Source organism: Anopheles nili, chromosome 2, assembly GCF_943737925.1.
Source record: "Anopheles nili chromosome 2, idAnoNiliSN_F5_01, whole genome shotgun sequence".
In the NCBI taxonomy this organism is placed as follows: domain Eukaryota; kingdom Metazoa; phylum Arthropoda; class Insecta; order Diptera; family Culicidae; genus Anopheles; species Anopheles nili.
The window spans coordinates 32,649,252-32,664,346 of record NC_071291.1 but is presented as its reverse complement, the minus strand read 5'-3'; the positions used below and the strand labels follow the sequence as shown (position 1 = coordinate 32,664,346).

The 15,095-nt window shown below is 46.3% G+C and overlaps 1 protein-coding gene across 1 annotated transcript in view; it reads right to left on the bottom strand.

Annotated features, from left to right (window-relative positions):
• LOC128721994 (neuropeptide SIFamide receptor-like) overlaps window positions 1–15,095 on the bottom strand; it is a 71,474-nt gene that overhangs the window by 22,513 nt on the left and 33,866 nt on the right. Inside the window, exon 3 of the mRNA XM_053815805.1 lies at window positions 11,521–11,620. Within this exon, the coding sequence (XP_053671780.1) occupies window positions 11,521–11,620 (100 nt within the window). The remainder of the gene's footprint in view (window positions 1–11,520; window positions 11,621–15,095) is intronic.

Here is a 15,095-nt window from a genome sequence, read left to right as displayed (position 1 = left end):
GAAAACTATCAGATAAACGGATTCGTGTGCCTTTTGAGGGAGGTTTGGAAAGGTTTTATTGTACTTTAACCCCTTCACAGATTGATTAAACTTTATTCTTCCTCATTTGCTTTGTGCACTCTTATTTCTTCACTTTTTATGAGTATGCATAGATTCTCCATGAATATATTGTGTTGTGATTTTCCACTTTTATGTTTAAATCGTAAAATTGTTATAAATTATAGAATATTATAGTATAGTAATTATAGAATAAGAATGAATCAATCATGTATTTATGAACTAGAAATTTAGTTTTATGAACAATACGGCCAGGACGTCATTTAAATATAAAAAATTGAATCAATTATCATTTTTTAGCATAAACTCTCATCAAGAAAGAATAAATACTATTAATATTATGAATTTTAGAGCATGTTTTTTCCAAAACAGAACTAAAAAAGGGTGACAATGTTTTGGCCTTTTTTTTCAAAATTGAAGGACTTTGAAGGGGTTAAAAAAACGTTATTTAACAGCTTGAACATAATTTGGATCCGTGAAATCTTGAATGAGGCAATCAAAAAAAATGTTCGTTTAATAACCTACCACATCATTTTCCAAGATTTCAGTAACAAAACGAAACAAAATTGGCCGCAAACGGAGATTTCTCCGCAATTCAGTATTTTGTAGATTTTTCATCGCGATTCTTGTTGGTGCATGATTTTACCGTTCCATTTCTCGTTACTAGTTATCGGGAGTAATATGCATTGCGAATATGAATCGAGAAGTATTTCCAGACTCTAGCATATCATATTTCGCAGAAAATGACAGTATTTTTCGTTTACAATTTACAGTTTACAGTGATTTTCTCGGAACTGAAAGCTGTTGGTGCATGATTGTAATTTTATTTTATCCATTTTGAATGGAATGGAATGGAGCGTTATGCTAGCTCATGATAAGGTTCGATTACATCTTGCCATAGCTGCAGTAAAAAATAGAAAACAAATTTAAAACATGGACCATGTGACGAATAGCGCTTGGATTTTTAGATGGAATGGTACGATTACGGTTTAAAGTCATACGATTGGGAGAGATGTAGTGAACTACATCGATGCAAATTTGTATCCTAGCTAACGCGAACAAGTGGAAGGAGATCTCCTCCTGCTGGTCATGTTAGCATTCGTCACTATTAACTCCCTCTTTGGCGAGGTCCGGTGATCCAGTACCTGCCCGGATGTAGCCAGCTGGCAGGATAATGTGACCGGGGTGCGTGCCCAGGACGTGGGACAAACTTTATTACAGATTTAATATTGAAACTAAATTTAATCCGCCCTAGTGCACCGGCTTCGCTGCACTGCCTGTGCGCACGTCAACCTGCAACGTCCAAACGGAATGCCCCGGTGCGACTGATGCAAGATCCTGCCTCTGAGGAGGTTGAACTGGCTGACGATAGGAGGAGACAAATTTCTTTGGCAAAAAAAAAACAACCCCAAAGAATGTAAGGACGATGCGGTGTGGGTGTGGAGCGAAGAGCACATCGCATCCTTAGCGTCCAACTACGTTTTCCGGTTCGAATTGCATTTCGTGGAATCGGAACGGGATTACTTGTGCTTTTCGGCTTGATTTAATATGAAATCCGATTTTCCGGAAACGCTACCGCGGTTTGAAACTGGAAAATTGTTTGCTTTCTCGCTGTCTCTCTCACTCTCTCTCTCTCTCAATCTTTTCGATTGTGTATTTTTGAGTATTTACCTTATCTTCCATACGCTTGTGGTCGATTTTCATCTGAATCGTATCGGAACGCATTCGCATCATGCTGACCGCATTTTGCTTGTTCCTGGAATTTGCTTCGCGATTTTATCCCTCGAATTTATGCTAATACTATATCCGGTTTTGGGAGCTCTCTGCTCAAGCCACCAGTCCAAACAACAATCGCGCACAATAAAAGCCAGTGGCGAGCCATTTCAACCGCATCGGGTGGTTTTCCACGCAGCCGTTTTCTTCCATGGAAAGATGAAGCAATCGACGGCCGGATCTATCGTCCGTGATGGAAGATTTTCGCCTTCGGTTTTACACCGCCCAGGAGCCGCATTTGGATTGCGCAAGTTTCGTGTTCTCAACGTACTTGGTTGGTGTGGCTTGGAAGGATCATAAATCTTGGCCAGTGTCTTCAGCAAACCCCGCTAGCGTGCAATTGCACCTGCCGATGGGTTCGGCGATGCTCAGATGGGCGGTTCACGGCCTTCGAAGGTGGCAGAAGGACGGTGACAAGTGAAAGGTGTTTGTTTAATTAATTACACTTCATAAGGATGGGCACAAATAATAATTGAGACAATTTTGCACTGCCATTGGCGTGGTATGGTCGTGACGCGGCGAGATGGATTGTGTTGCAGTTTCGCAAGGATGATACTCTTCTGTTCAAGTGAGGCAAGTCATCATTACGAGAACCATTTTTCAGCACTCGAGAATCATTTTCGTTCCACTGTTCACTTCACTGCGTCTCGGTAAAAGTCAAACAGGGCTTATTGTGCCATTAGTTGAAGCCGACCATCACCCGCAGAGTTTTGCTTTTATTTTGATAATTTCAGAGTCGTTTTTTTATCGCTTATGCGTGTTTTGAGTTTTGAATGAATCGTGTTTGATTTTCGCGATCGCTGGCTTCTTTGATCGGTGGTGCATGCCAAAAGGAACACATGTAACTGAACTACTCGAACGATGGGTTTGTACGTTAATTTGTACCGTTGTTAAATTACGTATTATGCTTCTTATAGCGAACGATAAATCTTCATTCTAAAGAGGAAAGGGAAGCTTATATCTTTGGATGAATAATTTCAGTTAACTGTATTATTGTTTTGTGACCTACACATGCTTTGGTAAAATGCGATTGTATCATAAAAGTGTTAAGGTGTGTGCAATTAACGTGTATTTCAAAAGTAAAACATGTTTATTACAGATTACATCTAATGGTATTGAACACCAGGGCTGATTTATTCTTCATTGTTTAGCACCAGGCTATTAAAAAAGGAAAGCTATTGAGCTAAGTTGCTCTCTGCTGATGGGAATTTGGTATGCTTTATTTGTGCAATCCCGTCCTAGTTTGTCCAGTAGACGAAGTTCACCGTATTCTACAGCTACCCGAATAAGAAACACTGAAATCTAACGAGCCTGTCTCTTTTTTCGTCCCTCAGATTACAGCTACAATTCTCTTTCACCCTCATGTAGGCCATACAGCTTAGCTTTTTTAATGAAACCCCACTGAACGGCGTTACGGCTGTTGCGACTCCGCGAACAAATGGTACGTGTGATTCAAAATGGCTTCATTTCACACCTCGATTCCGAAATGCTACAGCTTAATTATTGTTCCGAATAAAATTCTATTCATGCCCTGCACGCAGCCCATGCCCCCACGGCTCCCCGAAGCCGGACAAAGATCTCGTAAAGCAGTGCACTTGAAAATTTGTTTATTCATCAGCACTCCTTTCGCAGGATGTTCCGGGCTGTGGGACCGGCACCACTTGATGGATATAATTTTACCCGCCCGGGTTGCAATTGCCTTGCTCCACCTTGGACCATTACCCAGCCGCTTGCTCCACGATGCTGAGTGTCAGATGGTGACTTTCGCACGTCCACGTGCGTCTTCCCTGGCCGGCCGCACTGGTGGCGAAAGGACTCTATCTCAAGGCTAGCAGCACTGCCGGTTGCTGCTGTCGAACCGACCGGGGAAATGAAAATGTCACATCTCATCCCAATGGCAGCGGGTTGTGTGCAGCGCCACGAGAAGCTCAGAAATAAGTCGCAACTAAGCCAATCCTTCCACCAGGCACCAGGACGAGCGGCAGCTCTTGGCGTTGCTTGTAGCACTTTCTTGGCACCGAGCAGCCCCTGGTGGCTTCTTCCGCGAAGACCGAACTCAAGGCCAACCTGCTGGTGCCGGATGCTGGAGCACCCTCTCGAGTTCCCGCTGCGAGTGTTAGAATACTCCGGATAGAACAGATAAGGGATGATGCGACGGTACGAGCCAGAAAACCAGAGGCGACCTCTCGAACTCTCGATTGGACGCAAAGTGACGGGCCCGTTGTGCTGGGCAACAAACGGCGAAAGCCAGGCGCTAAACAATGGCCGGTGACACTCTCCATCACGCCAGATCCCAGCGTATCCTGGTGGCTTGTTCTGGGTGCTTTTTTTCTTTTCTTTTTGCTTTTTTCAAAACGCAGCTTCGCTCGGTTTTGATGATGCAGCTGCCCCACCGCGTCCCGAATGATGCATATTCATAGTCATGGCCGGTTCATTATGCCAGCCAGCCGTAGCTTTTCAATTATGCTTATTCTGTCGCGCAATTCCGGGACTTTACGCTTTGTACCTTTTTTTTCTACACCTTTTGCCTTGTCTCTTTCTCTCTTTTTCTCTCTCTTTCAGCTTTACATGTAATCACATCTTGGCTCACTCGTGCCAAGTTTTCGTGGTGTCGGCACGAGGATATCTTTGTGATTTTGCATGAGCTTGGCAAATAACCGCGCTCACGTGCCTTAAGATGGTGCAGCAGCAAACGCGACTGCACAGAGAGAGAAAAAAATGAAACAAAAAACTAGCAAATAAACAGTTGGCACCGAGCCCGGTGGCTTAAATAACGGCGTAATAAAGCCACCGGTCTATTAACACCCTGATACCGTCGACTAACTCGTGCGACAGGCATTATAAACGCTCTGTCAGGACGAGCCAGCTCGCATAGGTAAAGCGTGTGTTGCTAATGGCAACCGGGATGTCGAAAGTTTTAGCGTTTCGAAGCAGATGAGCAGCGTCCTTTCATCTGCATCGTGAGTCAATTGAAGTTGGCCGTTGTTCCATTGGCGAATGCAGCATTTACCAGCAAAGGCTCTGTGTGTAAGCGTCCATTTAAATTCCGCTTAAAAGCTGTAATTAATTAGCGTTGCTGTGAACCTGCCGCAGCGCGCATTTACAATGCGAAATTCTTTTCACGGCAAAACGGAACCCAAGAAAAGACGATCGGTAAGAAAAGCATCACTGGACCGTCTGACCACGGTCGTTGGCTAGCTTCCAGCTGGATCCGTCAATTAATCTGCTGCTAAAGCTAGCATTCAAGTGGAGTTGCGTTTGTGTTAAACTGCAAAAGCTTCTCGGGTACTGCAGGTAGCGTAAGCTCGACCAAAAAAATCGTTTACAATTTAGCGCTCACATTTTCGCTTTTGACTAATAATCTTCGTACTTTGATTGATGACGAAGCCGGTATGCTGCACCTTCGCCTTGCCGGCAAGATCGTCGCGGCCGCGGCTTTCAAACGGTAGTTCGACCTTCGACGTTATTTTGAGCGAGCTTAAAAAGCGAGATAGACACTGCCAACGCACGCAGTTAGCGTGGACATTGATTGGGCTCGAAATCCGACACTGATCCGTCACTCACGCGATCAGCTCGGGCCCTTTGCTAGAGCTCCCATCCGCACGGCCCACGTGGTCGCAGGCGCCCAAAACGCTCGACCTATTTTCACGTTTCGCCCTTGCGCACCGCACTCACACCAAACGCGATCTTCACCCCCCCATTTTGAAGGGCCCCTGCGAGGGTCTAACGCACCATCAACAGGGCTAGTCGTGAGTCATTTTTCATCTCAACACCATCATCTCCATTGGCCCTTTTGGTGGAGAGCAAGTGGACCCGCGCGCGTTCAGGTGTCGAAATATGGCCCTGTTGACAACGGACCGCAACAGCAATGAAAGGGAACGGCTTTACCATCGCCAGGCGGCTTTACCATTGCCAACCATTGGAGCACCCTGATCGGAGGATAAGGAGGCCGAAGGTTCTCGAGGTTGCGTGGTATTGCTAAAGCTTACCGCCCACCAGCCATGCACCATCACGGAACGAACCGGTCCTCGAGCTGCCGGTCAGGGGCTTGCCGAGCTCAGCAAAAATTGCGCGTAACGATCGATTCATCCTCCATGTGTCGGCTGGGCAGGGCTTTAAGATATCTGCTTTTTGGGATCTTTAAACCAACCAGCCAGACTCATCCGGAGGGCAAATACTTGCCCGGTGCAAACAGCGATGGGGCCGTGTAGCTCTGCAACCAGCCGTCAAGACGATGAGTAGCGCGTCAACATGAGCTTTACGGTTGATATTTATCCAAAACATGCAACCCACGTTAGCTGCATTCTGTGGCAAGCTTTTCACCTGTCTTCGAGCTGTTTGCATATCCTGGGAGATCCTTGTCTTGTCAGTTTAGCCACGGGCACAGTGAATGTCCGGTACGATGCATGCGACCATAATCGCTACTGACAAAAATTATATTCGCCTACTTGCGAATTGTGTTCCAATCTGCTGTCGATTTGTGGGAAGATGCATTCGTCTTACTTATTACGCAAGTTTTAAGTTGCTAGGCAACGCAACTAAGATTTTTCCCAGAAGTTGACTTCTAGCAGCATCCGTGATATTAATATTCTATCCTTCCTTGTGTCTCCCAGCGATGGCTCGTTTATTGGAATTAAATTTATTCAATTATGAATGCTTGAAAAAATTTATTCAATTAATATAAAACGCATTTGTATGGCATTTATTCTATACAATTATAGCCCGCAACAAACACATAATCGTTTGAAGCTTATACTAAGAACCAATAGCAGCCATGTATGCAGTCTGACAAACTACCAGTCGAGAAAAAAGAAGTAATAACGACTGCAATACGAGTACCTCTTGAGGGATTGTCTTTCGTTGCAGGGCGTTGTTGGCGTTATTTCAAAGGAAGATGATAATGAAGAGAATGTGTTGCCGCAAATACCACGAATCAATTTTCAGACGAAAAAGATGCATCCGGAATGACGCATTCGCCGAAGCGACAGTTGGTGCAGTGCGCGTGGTGTCTAATGAGACATGATCAACTGGCAAATAATTTCCGGAATGATGAGATATATTACATGCAGAAAAAACATTCCCCCACCCACCAAGATCGTCCCGGCAACCCGGCAGAACTAATTGTTGGTCCCGGTGCATCTTCGCACACGCTGTAAGCATCTCGGTGCAGCGAAGCCACATACAAACGGAGCGACGGCAAGCATGCAACCGAATCCATCTCATTTGGTTGGCTGCCGGGCTGGAACGAGCACCAGCGATCGAGAAGCTGCATTTCTAAGCACGCAAGGATGCTGAGCATACCGCATTGGGTAGAAAGTGTACCATCATCAACCGCTGCACGCCCCGAGCCGACAATCCGGAACGTTGCCATGCGGGAAATGCGATACCAGCCGGGCTACGTTGGGTGAAATGCTGTGCGAAAATACGTACGTCAGGTGGAACGTCCCGAACGACGGTGGCAGTGGATCAGCATCGTTTTAAGCTGGTTATTTTATGACTCACTGTTCTGCCTACAAAACGTGCATCGCATTGGTCGCATTGATCGGCCAGCAACCCGTGCAGCAACCCGTTGACGGTGCTGCAAGCGATGCATTTTGACATTTCGTTGCGTAACTCGACCTGCTCGAGTCATTAGGAGTGGAAACTGCTTTACCCAACCGAACACGAGATGCTCGTTTTACATCCACTAAAGCAAATACGGGGTGTAAAAAGTTGGTTGTGAACAAAAACGTACGATTTCGTACGTAATTTCAGCTGTTTGATCGGAAAAGGTACACGCAATACCAGCTTTCTAGGATGTGCATAATCCTAATAACGCAATTCGGGGTAAACAGCTCCAGCCCATTGTTTCACGGAACATGTGTGTGTATGCCGTAACGTGGTGTGGTGCAAAGGAAAGGTTTATACTTTTTTTTCTAATTCAAATTCATCAGAAACCTTTTGAACATGGTATAATGTGACAAATCAGCTCTACCATTCAAATATTCAAACGTTGTAACATGTGAGAGCTTTTTAAGCATTACAGAGGCTTCATACCCTTAGAGCTTATGTTTGAAAATACTCTCAAAGCTGCCTTTCAGGTGAACCTTTCCCCATAAAATATGAGGGGTTTAAAAGCAATAAAACTTTTATGTAGCCTACAGGATAATATGGAGCTCTATCGTTACCCGTTAGTTGTGCCATGTTTGAAAATCACATTTACAAATACCACAGCCTGTTTGTTTGAAAAAAAAAAACACACACACACACTTATTTGAAAACCACAGCGTGCCAATTTTTTTCCTTGGAAATCATTTTAGGGAAGGATAAAATCTGAAAATAGCTCGAGGTCGAGCAAAACCTAATTATAAGGATCCTAAGGTGTTCCCACTGGTCCTCACTGCAGCTAGGTTGTAATTGGTTTTCGGTTACCCCGTCTTATTTCGCGTGAGGCACATTCGGGTGGATTTTTCATCACCCTCCCGACTCCCGCCAGCCCTTCCAAACCCTGGCAACGGACTCGATCATAGTGCATATGCCAAGCTGAACCAGCCCGACTTGGGAGGGCATACGGAAAATTTAATTTTCCAACCAAGCTACACCGATCGCGGCCACCTAACGGGCCTGCACTGAGCCGATCGATTAATATCCCGTAATTGGCGTAATGTCGCGCAGCACCACTTCGACGGTAGCCCACCTCTGCCAGCGTTTTGCAATTCGAGCGCGCGCTCGCGTTGGAATCGATTGGCGCTGATTGAATTCCGCTCGATAACGGTTGGGCCTCGGCTCGGGCCGGGAATTACACCAATTAGCCGGTTAAATGGCAGATTGATAACATTTGCGTGGCGACGTGCTGGTCCTTGGCCGCAACGGCTAAGCCGCGCGTTATGCAGCCGGGTGGATTTCGCCAGCAAAATATGATTAAACTGCATACGTGTCGTGTTTGCGCGTGGCACCTTCGGAATGCGCATGCTAGCCACGTGGGCTGCGTGGGTTATTTCAAACGCTTTATGGTTATTTATGCCGTCAATCGGGTGCTTTCTGTTTTTTTCCTTTTTCGACATTGAAACAAAGCATTTTCCAAACCCCTTTTCATGTTGCAGCTAGGCCTATTTACGGGTGCATTTTGGGAGGTCGTTTATGGCCGCTTTTAAAGTGTAAGTGCAGTGTTATGATGCATGCATGACGGATCTGTCAAAAATGATAGCTTAACTTGCTTCAATCAAAGACAAGCGGCCACCCCACGGCCCATAGTACCCGTTAATCAACGCCCAGGTGCAATCAACCGTGTAATTGGTTCGCCGTAATCGATTACAAGCCCGACAATGCACGCATCCCTCTCACGCATTCGTGCGCACTGGTGCGAGGGCACGAGTATCGGCACCGCAATTACACAAATAAAGCATAATTTAGTAAGTGGAAGGCAAATAGGTCAGCGAAGCGTCCCATGTGACGGCGTGAGTTAGCTGCCGGTGCCGAGCTGTCGACAGATGGGAAAGCGAACTCCTCACGTGCTCACCTGTTTGGGTGAAACCTAACCCATTGTTTAGGAAGGTGATCGATGCATCGGCCTCGGATCGTTCCACGGGGCGCAATAATGGCTAACCGTTGTGATGCGTCGGATCGGAATCGGATCGGATGCAAGCAAATGTTGCCAATTTATGTAGGATAGTTCCGCGTAGCAGTGCATATTAACGGCAAGGCTTCGCTAGACGAGTCAACAATTCGACAATTGATTGCACTCCGTTCTTTAAGCTATTCTTGCAGGCTACTATCAGCTGTGTCACACCGCGTCGCATTACCGCATAGAAACACTGTACAAACTTGGAATGGCTTCTCAACATCATCTAGAAATGCTCATTTAAAAATCATTAAAAAACAAAAATAAAACCCTTAAGAAACCCTTAAGAAATACACCAAATACTTTAAAGATTGGAAGCTAAAACTAAACGGCTCTAAATCTTAAGCAATTTTCTTCTCAAGACGAACTAGCCCTCGAAAGCTTCCTCACAGAAGTTTAATTGTGGAAAACATTCCATGGAAACATTCCTTCGAAAACTCTATTGAATATCTGGGTTTATTCCTCGAAAAAAGGCTGACATTCAAAACACATATTGAGTAGCTTATTATTAAGTGTGAAAAAATTCTCTATTCCTTCTTAAATAGAAAATCCAAGCTTAATTAAAAAAATACAAATCACTAATGTATAAAGCACTAGTAAGACCCGTTTTTACATACGCTTCACCCGTTTGAAACTACTGCGTCAATTTTCTCAAGGAAAAATTACAAAGAACTCAAAACAAACTTTTAAAAGCATCGCTAAAAGTCTCTCCTTGGCATACAAACTTGGATTACATAAGGATTACATCTAGAAGATACACAGAATTTAGCAAATCATGTAGAAATATAAAGTAATGTATGATGGTATATGTAAAGCCAGTAATTATCCTTTGATAAGAAATCTTCCATATCTTATAGTTCCAATATCTAATAGTTCCATATCTTATAGTTTTTCTATGTTCATTCTTAGTTCTTAAGTTAGAGTAAAACTGGAAAATACTATAAAACATTAGGCTTAAATCGCTCTGAGTTGCGGGTTTTTTCCAATTCCAGTTACATTTTTCCCTCAAAAGCATAAAATAAGGACACACTCGATGTCGAATCACGAACACATTTGTTTCATTAGCCACGATAGCTACAATTACTGTAATTCATTCAATGAGGAAAGATGATTTAGTTGAACTCATTAGTACTACTTTACATTCAACAATTGTTAAATTGAAATCTACGCAATTGGAAATAAATTTAACTAACTAAACAAAAAACTGTACACATTTCTAATGAAATAAAAAATAGAAAAAATGCAGCAATTCACTAGGGCGTTAGTAAACGCACTCAAATGGTGCTGGGGTTGGTGGGGCAACGTTGGGCATCCCTTTTTTTTCTTAATCGCACCAAATGCGTGCTCACACCACCTGAAAATGAATTGCGGCCTGCAAATGCATATTTACCCCCGATAAACGAGAGTTGCATTTTCCAGCAGTCAACGATACCGTTACGGACCCGACGAGTTCATCCGACCTGCTAGCGTTGCCTGGCAACGGAACGTTGAGCAATGCACGATTGCTGCGCCTAACCGTGCCACGGGGTGGCTTTAGGTGCCTAAATTTGATAGCACCGGTAGGTAATATTGTTGATGGCTCTCTCCCTCTATTATGCCTACCCGTTATGGCGAAAATACGTTTCCATGAAATGAATATGTATGATATCTGGTGCGCTGAAGCAGAAGCACTCGCCTGTCTGCTTCCCACCGCCCTGAAAACCCCGGTGAGATCTCGATTGTTTCGCAAAGGCAGTGATGTTACATCCGGTCGGTTGGTTTCGTCGGAATCGAGCACCATCGAATTAGCATTCATCTCGGCGCATCCGAGTGGCGATAATTCGTTCGATACATTCCGGAAGCGAGCTTCTTCTGTTTGTGTGTCAGTGCGCCTTTGACTGCGCGTCCCTTCCTTGGGGGGTTTTGACCCATCTCCCTTCCCGAGTATGGAATCAATTTTCGAAATGTTGGCCCCCCACCCCACCATCCACGAGACTGCCTTATCTCGTGTCCGATTGTCACCTGGCGTTGCACCGGGACGACGCTACGGAGCACGATGGAGCAGCCTGGTGGCTGACGGATAGCGACGATATGACGATGCGGCTACTTACCGATCCAGCGAAACGGCTATCAAACTGTAGACGGATGCGGCCACGGAAACGCCTTGTATGTACGGTACGGTTTTGCACATCAACCATCCGAGCACCCACGCTGGGGAAGAACAGCAAAAGAAGGATGGAAGAAACACGTTAGAAATGCGTGCGGTAAAGGACTGTGACAAGCGTCACCATCGAGCGAGAGTTTGATAAGACATTCGTATCGTTTCCGGCAGCGCTTATAATGGTTTCGAAACATCGCTGGAACAGCTCCCGGAACGGACCGAGATGTGCGAAGTCGGTTATGGTTTCATTAGCACGGGTGTTGGTGTTGCTATTGATGGTGGTGGTTCTAAATTTATTTCCGTACCTCCCTAAAACCCATAAAGGTGCTTGGAAAGGGTAAATATGAACACCGCATGTATGAGTTTGAGAAAGAGCGAGAGAGCGAGAGCGAGAGAGAGTGCAAATATTTACAAAAAAAAAACCACGCAACCCGGAGCGCAAGAACGCAGGAACGATTTCGCGCGAATCGTGAACCTGAACCGGGAAACTCTCAACGATTACATAACTGCATCTTCTGACCTTTACGAGCCCACAAAGCACCACCGACGGTACGATGGAAACCATGCTGAAAACCAGAATTCAGCAAAAGCGGCCAGGCAGGTAGAAGCAATTCAAAGTTCAAAAAGGTTGATCTGTACGGGTTGCCCTTGACCTGGGCTGAGAGCTGAGGCGTCGTCGGGAAAATGTCACGGGGTTACGCGGGTCCATGAAGCCACCGTAGCGTGGTGCATCCATGCACTCAGCTGCACCGTGCATTCGTGCGATTCGCTTTTGCACGCCCATCCACCATTGCCTAGCTCGAGTGGGCCGAGATCTCATTAGCGCACTCGGATGCAACGGAAAAGCTGCGAAAAGTCGCGGTCGCTCGGTGCATCATGAGTCCCGCAGGACACCGGAACACATCCGAAAACTCTGTCAAGTATTGTGCTGCCGGTTGATGTGCTTGAGGTTCCGCGCGTAAACACACCAAACGGGGTCGTTTTCGCTGACAACGGCTACTTTCGGTTTCTCGAAACGTCTGCATAGCTCCGGTAAAGCCCATTTCTCGAACATGCTTCACTCGGTGTGTTTTAATTACAGCTCGAGATGTGCTTGGAGGCAAATCGATGCAAACTTTCCCGGCTCATCCAGCACCAGAAGCTCAACCGTGTTGTGGTGAATTCCCGCGCTACACCAATCTAAAAAGTCCCCAGAGATGGTCCTATTTCCAAGCGCATATCCTTGCACACCCAATGGCGACTGCTTTTACGCAAATTACACCGAGCGTACCCTGTTCCCAGTCGGCCCAGTCTTTTTCGGGCAAAATATCCGCCCCATTGTTTGCCGCTCGCACGTTGTTCACGAACAAAAACACAATGGAAAACTCAACCATAGGCTAGGTAGCACAGTAGGCGGATAAATGTGACCGAATCGCAGTAGGCTCACCGGCGAGAATGTGGGCCAACTTGTTGCTTGGTCTCCAAAAGGCGGCCCACCCCGAAGGGAGTCCATCTGAAGACACCCAAGAAGGTGATTAATCAATCCGGCGCTGCCGGTTGACAATAAATTAAATTTTACACGCGCAAAAGTGCAGCAATTACAATTATCGTCCTTTTCTCGCGACCATGGCGTCTCCATACAAAATCGTCCCATTATGGTCGTCGTGCTGGTGCTTCCGTTCTCCGCTGGGCACGTGTAGGCTCGTAGGGCATTAAATTAATGGCGTTTACAGGCCGAGCGGCGCATGCACAATGCAACCGGACCTTCTCGCCGGCACCGCCTTGCCTGGTAAAGGAGCGGACGAGATGCGATTACATCTTCAAGGATAAGGAGCGCCCGCTTCTATTGTTTCGCTCACGTACGGGACGTGGTCCTGCATCGTTTATGGAGCGCCCTGCGGAGTGATCTGGAACGCTTTCTAGCACGCTGCTGGATGGCCCTTGGACCCGGAGACCCGACCCGAATGCGGCCCGGTTTCCCCGGTTACCGGACTTATCAATCCGCGCGATGGAACTGGCGCGTGTTGGGTGTCGTCCGTGCGGATGGATGGTTCTTGAGAAAATTGTTTCCGTCATCCGCCATGGCGGATTTCTGCGGCAGCGCTTATTATGAACCATCCGGATGGAACCGCTGCATTCGCGCTGCCCAGGAGGGAAAAGCCTGCCGGTGGCGTTTAGGCTTGCCCTTTTGGTGTTACATTTTTTCTTTCTGAAACCAGCGCCGCGAGGGTTTGAGTTTGCAGCTTGCAGGAGCCGGATGTTCGCAGTTGTTGCGATGTTTCGTTTTTCCTGCGCTGGCGGAGGATACCGAGAATCGTACGGCTAGGGATGGCAGCTTTTTGCCGTCGCGATTAAAGCACGATTTGGGCGGCAGTTGTGTTGGTTGCTTGGTGCACTTGGTCGCACAAATAAACAAGTGAACTTTTTCACGGAACTATGTACTAATTTTCTATTGGCTCAAATTCAAGGGCTCCTTGTGGTGAAGCATTGCTTTTGAATCGTTTTTAGTTTTAGTAATTCATCTCCATCGCATGTCAGTGATTCCAGGATGAGCAAAGCATCGCCACAGCAAAAGGGAAACAATGAATGAAGCTTACTGAATTGGCCAATCAATGGTATGGTCGACTAGACGTTTTTCCTTAAAAAGCGCACATTTATGGGAGAAGCCGTCATTTCTTCAACTACAGCCCCGCCAGTGCACTTCCAAAATTGAGCTCGATTGTTATGATGATTAAAGTAAGTTTCGCCATCTCGCCAGTTGCCTCAGAAAAAACATCTCCTGCCGCACGCCATGGTCCCTGGACGTCGAAGCGTTGGGAAAAGCTCAACCCCGGTTGGCATAAAATCATCATCTGCGCTGTAAAGGCACTTCTTTTGTGTGCCAGAAAAATGGGCCCAAATAAAATAGCGACTACACACGACCAAACGCAAGGAATTCGTGCGCCGTTTCGGAGGGAAATGCCCATAAAGGTGACCGGAAAGGCCGTTGTCGTCCCATGTCGGCCTTGGGAATTTCTCCTTCCTGCAGCACCTCATGGCACGACTTCTAGGGTGGGCCATGAATATTCATTACATTTTTCCGACCTCCCTCCGGGTGCGCCCGTCCGGGCGGGATCTGTGCTTAGCCACCTGTCCGCGAGGCCACCTCGTTTTTCGGGAGCGCTAAGAGCAACCCTGCTCAAGGATAATCAATTCCAATTAGAACAATTCCCGGCCACTTATTTTATGTAACGCCCGTGAGTAGGTAGCACCGGAAGAAGGTCATTTTGGGTGGCATTTTTTTGTTGTAAACCACCATCCACGCTTCTCTTTTCACCCTCTTAAAAGGTCGCGACCCTGGTGGGTGATGGGAGGCAATGAAAACGGCCGCATTTCAAGGGGTGCATCTCCGCTGCATATTAGCAAATGATGGGATTTAATCAAATTACGTTCATTCGAACGTTTGTTCTTTTTTCTGCTGTTCCATTTCTCTCGACATCGTCGCAGTTGCATTGCGAAGGTTTTTGGATAGCTAGCAATCGCTTTTAAGCATGGCGTTTTTCCTGC